The sequence below is a fragment of the Vollenhovia emeryi genome, unplaced genomic scaffold, assembly GCF_000949405.1.
Source record: "Vollenhovia emeryi isolate VEMERY1.0 unplaced genomic scaffold, V.emery_V1.0 DF940490.1, whole genome shotgun sequence".
Taxonomy (NCBI): domain Eukaryota; kingdom Metazoa; phylum Arthropoda; class Insecta; order Hymenoptera; family Formicidae; genus Vollenhovia; species Vollenhovia emeryi.
Genome location: NW_011965876.1, coordinates 1 through 8714, shown reverse-complemented (window position 1 = coordinate 8714; position 8714 = coordinate 1). Strand labels below are relative to the sequence as shown.

The following is an 8714-nucleotide window of genomic DNA, read 5'->3' as shown; positions in this document are numbered from 1 at the left end:
GATTCATATCGTCATATGGATAACATTCCGAGTTCAGATAGAGTTTTACGTTGCTCAATTTGCAGTGATTGAATTGACTCACATTCTCAGACATGATATTCTTTCGATTTGTTTGCAGAGCGAAAATAACATACCGCGGCTTCTCGAGCTGAGTAGCCATTTTAATAGCCCACGAATGCTTAGTCGTCCGCTGCAATAGTGGAAACTCATAGAGATCCCATGAATGAAAACCCATGTTAAGGTATTGTCCGCTTTCCAAAGCACGCAGCATCGATAGCTTGTTCACCTCGTTTAACAGCACATGCGGCATTCGCCATTGTATCTTGAATATTTCAAGCTGCGGCTCCAGTGCTATAGCTCCAAACAGACAATTGCTGTCGTTGCGCGATCGTATTAAAATCAATTCGTGACGAGCGTTAATCACCACGCGTTTGTAATCTTCACAGAATCCCAATAGCATGCTGAGCGGTACGCAAAAATTGAAATCTTCCTTCCCATTGTTCGACACATCCCAAGCGGCATTCTTCAGAGATATCATTTTATCGAATGATGTCGAGACATAGGTCTTGAGCGTGATGGTTATTCCGACATTTCTGGTACGATCAATCTCAACGCCGTCAAGTTCATATCGAATGTCATCGAACTTGAACGCGACGCAATTATTTCCCAGTATTACATCAGATCCTTCGATTTGTTTGGCTGTAGTTAGTTTTCCCTCGATGTACAGAAAACTTTCATGTGGCAACGTATAGAGATCCTGTTGTTGTATAGGTATTCGTATCTCATCCAAATGTATCCAAATGTTGTGTTGGCGAATGGATTGTATGTGTGAGTCTCAATCTTGACGATGCGATCGTCAAAGATTGGCTCCTTCCCGATGAGCATGTCAGTCATTATTCAAATGTTTCGCACCGCGAATCCCAATGATTTTAAAAATTCCACATTTGATGTATTGAGCTTTTTCTTCTTGCAGCTCCTGGATGACTTGATACTGCGATCAAACGTTGATATCGTTGGCTCCTTCAAAATTGCGTTATTTCTCACAATTTGCTCCGATCCGTTCAACACGAGCATAGCATATACACTGACGCGCGCGCACGTTATCGCTTACAGCGTCGTACGTGCAATCTAACGGTAATCTCTTCTCCACGAAAGTCGAGTAATCGTCCGTTCTGGTCGACAACACGTATGGTTAGATCCGTAATACTCCGTGTGATGATCGGCAGATAAATGATTTGCGATGGCGCTATCGACATCTTATATCCCGGCGGCACGCTCGGCGAAAACTCGTGTATCGTGTGCACGGGCTTGTTGTTGCTGTACGCACCCGCGGTCACATTGCACTCTACGCGGATAATATTTACGTTGATAATTGTTACGGCTTAACGACCGTGAATCTCAGTGGATGAATGGTGAAGCAGGTAGGACACGCCTGAGATAGCTATTCTCCCAAAATTCAGTAGGTGAAAACTTTGTACTTTTTATTATAGTGCGTACAAGCGATTGAGCGGAAATCTTCTTCTGACTCTAGCCGGAAGCGCTGTAAGCGCTGCTACTAATTGGCTACGCTGGCGCCTCTCCTAACCGGTAGCGCTGTTAGCGCTGTAACTAAATTTGCTTACGCGGGCGCCTCTACTAGCGCGCTATTCAATCTACGCGTGAACATTCCGACCTCCTTGAAATAAAAAATTTCAACATCGAAATGAGTAACTATTATATCCTTAGCAAAAATAAACATGAACTGTAAATATGAAAGTAAAGTTGTTTCGTTACATTTGTCGGTTAAGTAATAATATGCGAATATTAAGTGTCTATAGGTAAGGGACAAACTTTCGTAATACTTCGTTTATACAATCCGCGCGCGGTTTTTACGGAAACGACTCTCACTAGTCCATCCGCTGCAGCGTGGCACTCCGTGATTCGTCCCACAGTCCACTTCATCGGAGGGAGTTGCTCATCCTTAAGTAGTACCATCGTTCCTACGTTTATGTTGTCTCGCTTCCGGTTCCATTTTGCACGGGAGTGCAGTTCTGATAGGTATTCCGTCGACCATCGTCTCCAGAATAATTGCAGCTGCTGTTGCAATCGTTGCCATCTCGACAGCCGGTTTAGGTTTAGGTTGATATCCGTCAAATCTGGTTCCGGTAGAGCATTTAAAGGAGCTCCGACCAGAAAATGCCCTGGCGTGAGAGCTTCTAAGTCCGCTGGATCGGTAGACATAGGTGTGATTGGCCCCGAGTTCAGGCAAGCCTCAGCTTGAATTACTACGGTATTAAGCTCTTCGGTGGTGAAAGACATCGAGCCCAATGCACGTTTAAGATGGTGCTTAGCAGCCTTGACGGCAGCCTCCCATAGTCCACCAAAATGAGGCGAATTGGGTGCTATGGTGTGCCAAGTTATGCCCTCCTCGGAGCAAGCGTTGTGCAAAGTTGTTTGGTGACGTTGAGTTTCGAACAGATTCTTCAGTTCCTGGAGTGAGCGATCTGCTCCTACAAAGTTAGTTGCATTGTCACTGTAGATATCTGAGCATCGCCCTCTACGAGAGATAAAGCGCCTGAGCGCCGCAAGGAATGCCTCCGTAGTTAGATCTGTGGACCACCTCCAGGTGGATCGCCTTGGTCGCGAAACAGACGAAGACCGAAATGTAGGTTTTGAGTAAGGCCTTGCTGCGAACCCTTGGCTTACAGATAAATGGTCCGCAAAAGTCCACGCCTACCTTCGAAAATGGGCGAGTCTGATTGACTCTGGCAGGAGGTAGCTGACCCATCAATTGGTGGATGAGCCTGGGCCTCGCTCGAAAACACCTTACACACTTGTGCACGATCCGTCGCGATAAATTTCGTCCTCCTAAAATCCAAAATTGTTGACGCAGGGAGTATAACAGTGCTTGAGGACCCGCATGTAAATTGGACGTATGATGATGTCGCGCAAGAAGTGTACTGAGTGGATTTTTGCTGGATAGCAACATTGGGTGCCGTTGATCCTCGTTTATGTCTGCATTATGCAATCTTCCGTTTACTCGTAAGACGTTGTTGTCATCTAAGAAAGGTCGTAAATGCGTTAGAGAACTGTTGTTGCTGAGTTCTGCGCCGGTTGTTAGTAGATTAATTTCCCCTTCGAAATCCTTCCTTTGTGCCTGCCGTACTAATACCTCGAGAGCCTTGGATAATTCTGATGCTTGTAGTTGTCCTAGAACATTAGATGTGGATGATCCTCGAACATTGTTGATGAATCGTAAAATCCATGACGTCACTCTCAGCAGTCGATTAAGATTGGAATATCTGGACGTTAGTGGATCGCTTGAACCAAGGTTGCATACAATAGACTTGGATGTCAGCTTCACCTCCGGATCCGCTACGGCTTCGCAGTCATCTTGATGTAAAACGTTGTTAGGCCAACAACTTGTATCCCCTTGTAAGAATTTCGGCCTGTGCATCCATGTCTCGCAATCCCTTAGCGCGTTCGGCAAACATCCTCGGGAAACTATATCTGCTGGGTTTAATTCTCCAGGAACGTGCCTCCATTGTTCCGGAGCTGATAATTCCTGAATTCTCATGACTCGGTTAGCGACGAATGTGGAGAATCGCGATGGATCCGACTGAATTCGATGCCACGTGATGGTTGAATCAGTCCATAGTATAACCTTCCGAAAATGCAATTTCATCGCCAACTTTACCCTTTGTGTCAACTCGGCCAAAATTAAGGCTGCTGAAAGTTCCAGCCGTGGAATAGTTGATTTCTTTAACGGTGCTACCCGCGATTTGGTGCATAGCAGTCATGTGGTTACGGTTTGCTCTTCGGAGAGAGCTCGGACATATATACCACATCCATATCCGAGTTCAGATGCATCTCCAAATCCGTGTAGTTCAAATTGGTTGGATGATGGCGGACGAATGCATCGAGGTATTTGTATTTCACCCGTAACCTGCTTGCGGAATCTATTCCAATCCCTTTGTATTGAATCCGGTAATGGGTCATCCCATTGGACGTTAGGCACCTTCCAAAGTTCCTGCAGTAGGCACTTTGCCCTGAAGATCATGGGTGCGCATATACCTAGTGGGTCGTAGAGCCTCATTATTTCCGCAAGAAGCTCCCTCTTAGTGTGAGTCTCCTTCGAATCAGAGATGTTCCAGGAGATGATAAATTCATCTGTTTGCGTTTCCCAGACCAGTCCTAGTATCTGTTGCTTATTTGTCTTGATGAGATCTACAACGTCGGAGTGACCGTGAGCTACATCCTTGCAATTGGAAGCCCATTTGTGCAGATCGAAGCCTCCTTGTTTCAGCAGTTGAATTAACTCCGCTTGCAACGAAGTCACTTGTTCTTCGGTTTCCGCACCGCATATCAGATCGTCCACGTAGAAGTCCTCTGACAGGATTTGAGCAGTACGCGGGAACGACCCTTGTTCATCTAGTGCCAATTGTCTCAACGTGCGCGTAAAGAGATAAGGGGCGTTAGATGTACCGTAGGTTAACGTCGTCAGTTGGTAGCTGGATATCTTGCCTGTATCCTTATTGCGCCACCAAATGCGCTGGAGAGCTCTTTGATTTCTGTCAACCTTTATCTGTCGGTACATCTTGGATATATCAGCAGTAAGCCCATATATGTGTCCTCTGAAACGAATAATGAGCGTAAACAGATCATCTTGTACTGTAGGGCCTACCTTTAGAACATCGTTGAGTGACAGGTAGGGATTGATGCGAAATGAAGCGTTGAACACTACTCTTAATTTTGTAGTGTTACTGTTCGGTTTCAGGACATTGTGATGTGGCATGTAGTACGAAGGATGAGAATCCTTTGGTTCATTCTCGATGGCCAGTTCCGCATGTCCGAGCTGAATGTATTCCTCCATAAATTTTTGATACATCTGCATGATTGTGGGTTCATTTTGCAATCGGCGTTCCAATCGCACGAATTGTCGCAAAGCTGCTTCACGCGTGTCGGATAAACCTTGAATAATAGGCTTGAGAGGTAGTGTGACAACGTAACGTCCGTCTTCTTCCCTCTTCGTATGTAATTGATAGTGCTGCTCGCATTCGATCTCTTCCCTTGACAGAAGATCCTTGCTTGGTAATTCCTCTTGTTGCCAGAATCTATGCATTTCTTCATGTAGATTGCCCATGCATGTAAGAGAGACAACGTTTTGCGACGGTTGTTTTACCATAACCTTGCCACCAATGACAAATCCTAAGTGCGTTCCATATTGCTTAGGTTGGTTGGAATGTATTGTTATTATTTCACCAGTAAGCAACTCCCAAAAGATATCTGCACCGATGAGGATATCAACCCGGTTCGGCACATTGAAGTGAGGATCCGCCAGTTGCATGTGTTTAGGTATCTTCAAGACCGTAATTTCTTGCTGTGGTAGATCACCCGTGATCTTATCCGTGATCAGAAACTCGGAAGAAGCTGTAAAGTTCGACAGACGAGACCTGATAGTTGCATGCACGGAGGTGTTAGTTGCTGTCCTCGTGCAGTTGATACCGTCACATCAAAGCGTCCCCGTTTTCCCTTTAATTGCAGGAGTTGACGTAGACGCTCCGTCATGAAGCTAAACTGCGAACCACCATCTAATAAGGCCCGCGCTAAGTACTCTCGTCCGCAACTATCGTGAATCTTAACAATAGCGGACGCCAAAAGAACCGGACCTGGCTTAACATCGTAATTGACATGCAGACTGCACGCCGTTGTGGGCTGTGTTTTAATTTCCTGACCAGCATTCGACGCAACAGTTTCCGTGGAAGGGGTAGTAACGTTAGATGCCTGTGGAGTAGACTGATTAACGATAGCACTAGTTTTTAAGTGTAACAGCGTATGATGACGCTTATGGCAGATTCGACAATTCCCGGCCTTGCAATCCTGTTTGGTATGCGCAGACATGAGACAATTATAGCACAGAGAACGCTTGCGAACGGTTTCTAACCTTAATTGAGGAGTCATATCCAAAAACGACTTACATCTGAATATAGCATGCTCACCTTTGCATATGGGACACGGCAATGCATTCATTGCTACCAACGACTTACTTGATTTATCGACCTTTGATTTAGCCTTGTTCGGTTCCACAGACGACACGGCTTCGAGAATTCTGACGCGGTCGGCCAGTACCGTCATCAGTTCCGTGAATGTCTGCAGCCTGTCGGAAGGCGCTGCTTTTTCTACCTCGCCTCTCGACCTTGCGTCTAGTTTTGTCAGGATGAGATGCGTTAGCAATGCATCCCACTGATCAACGGGCTGACTTAACGCCTTTGGAGCGTGAAAGTTCTTCCATATGCCGTCGATTAATGCTTGAAGCGATGATGCCGAGTCTTCCTGGCATTTCTTCAATTCGTACAGTCCCTTGACGTGTTTCTTGACGATTCTTGACTCGTTGTCAAAATGATCTCGGAGTTGTTTCCAAGCGATTGAATAATTTTCCGCTGTGAGTGGCAAGTCTATATACTGTTTGGCGGAACCTGCAATGACATAAGATTGTAAATAATAGAAACGCTGAGCATCCGTTAGCTGCTGGTTATTATGGATGAGCTCAGTGAAGACGTTCTTAAAGCTGAGCCAATTTTCCCATTCTCCGTCGAATGTTGTGATCTTGATTTCAGGTAGTTTTATCGTAGCGTGTGTACTGAGATCCATAGAGGCCGCACGTGAATTTGAGGTTACCACGGTTGCATCATTCCCGATTGTGGTCTGACCGGCCTCCGTGACACTTAGTGACTTAGTTGCAAATCACGGAGATGAGCTTCTATTCGTACGATACTGTCTTCGTGTTCCCCTCTCTCCTTTTCTTGTTCGTCCGGCGATATATCTACGCACTCTTCGATTTGATCTTGCAGCTGCGCGAAGTCTACGCGATAGCGTTCCAACGCGTTCAACATAGCCGTAATTTCGGAAGCTTTATTGGTCGATTTATCAAACGAACTTGCCCAGTTTGATATCGAGGTGACACGCCCTTTCACGTAGGCTCGACGCCTGATTAATTTATCAAGGGCCGCCATTCTGTATCCCGAGCAGGTCGAGCGAACTGCGAACTGAATCTTGCGATGTTGAGTGTCTCTTGCTTTATCCGGCTCGAAGGACCAATGTTACGGCTTAACGACCGTGAATCTCAGTGGATGAATGGTGAAGCAGGTAGGACACGCCTGAGATAGGTATTATCCCAAAATTCAGTAGTGAAAACTTTGTACTTTTTATTATAGTGCGTACAAGCGATTGAGCGGAAATCTTCTTCTAACTCTAGCCGGAAGCGCTGTAAGCGCTGCTACTAATTGGCTACGCTGGCGCCTCTCCTAACCGGTAGCGCTGTTAGCGCTGTAACTAAATTTGCTTACGCGGGCGCCTCTACTAGCGCGCTATTCAATCTACGCGTGAACAATAATGTTAATCGGTAGGTCCGATTTGTGCCATTTTCACGGTTGCAATATACGCGTCGATGAGAATCCCAGAAGCGATCCAATGCTGTTAGGCTTGTTAAAGTTTATTCTGAAGGCGCTTATAATTTCACTCGTCATCGTATTGTGATTAGCGCGCAGCACTATCGGATATTCTTCGTTTTCGTCGATATCGTTTGTCTGAACATCACCGCGTTTTTTATCGCTGTTATTAGTACCAGCCATGAGACGTTGGTGTGGAAGTTTTCGTGAAATTGCATTTCTCAAAAACTCATTTATCGCTTGCAGTTCGTAGGATCCTTCGGGAATTGTAATTTCCGTATTGTTTTCGTCAAAGTAAAATTTATTATTCGAAGAATTCACATTCGATATCGTGTTATAAGTTTCAGAATTCATCAAACCGAGCTCGTAGTCACCGTCACTCAAATCTATCGCTGGGAAGTAGTTTACCGCGAGCACGGTGCTCTTTCCCGTTAGCGTGAGTGTCAACGACATGGCGAGAAAACTATCCAACGAATACTGAGTCTTCGCGACGTCTCACCAGACTTTAAATTTGCATGAATCTATCGTCAACCGTTTGGAGAAACCGTAGACACAGCTGTCCGCAGATACTTTGATCGTAGGTCTGATAAATCGTTCGATTGTACTCTATCGTTTTCACCCCGTCACCGAAATACTGCACCAGTTCTTTAGGCGGTCGGAGATTACCAAAACTGTCGAAATACACTACGTGGTTTCCCCTCTTTGCGTACGCTACCTAGTGAGTACCGGGACCTGCCGCGTCATCCAGATTCACGATACCGCTCTCATTTCGACGTATACCGCTAATTGGTAACATGTTTCGCATGAAGACACCTCTAAAGTGTCGTATACGCATTCGTCTTGCCAGTTGGTCCAATTGTATGTTCGTTGTTACACCCGTAGGCATTTTGCTTCCTCATAGAGGAAGCTTTGTTTTCGTGAAAAAAATTTTTTTCCAGTTTTCTTTGGGAATATGTTTAAAATATTTTAAAACGTAAAAAAAATATATTTTTACAAAATGTCTGTATGTGTGTATGTGTGTATGTGTGTATGTGTGTATGTACGCTCATTCGAATGTTTGTGGTTGCTCTAACTTCCGTAAATTTTGAGATATCGGGCTAATTTTTTTTTTAAAACGTCGAGAATCACCTAAGGAATGTTCGTTATGATTTTTGCGATGATCTATGAATGGGTTTCCTTTTGAAAAAAATTGAATTTTTTGAGAAATGTCCGTTAGTGCTCTAACTTTTGCAAATTTTGAAATTTCGGGCTAATTCTTTTTTTTAAAACGTTGATAATCCCCAAAGG

The 8714-nt window shown here is 45.0% G+C and overlaps 1 protein-coding gene across 1 annotated transcript; it reads right to left on the bottom strand.

Moving 5' to 3' along the window:
* Positions 1-82: 82 nt before the first annotated feature.
* On the bottom strand, positions 83-5326 carry LOC105555972 (the record flags this gene model as incomplete). The annotated part of the gene is made up of 5 exons (XM_012003023.1): positions 3823-5326; positions 2575-3750; positions 1842-2489; positions 1122-1345; positions 83-757 (listed from the first exon to the last, which is right to left on the bottom strand). Coding segments are annotated over exons 1-5 (4227 nt in total), but the record flags the coding sequence as incomplete, so codon positions are not given.
* Between the last annotated feature and the right edge of the window lie 3388 nt (positions 5327-8714).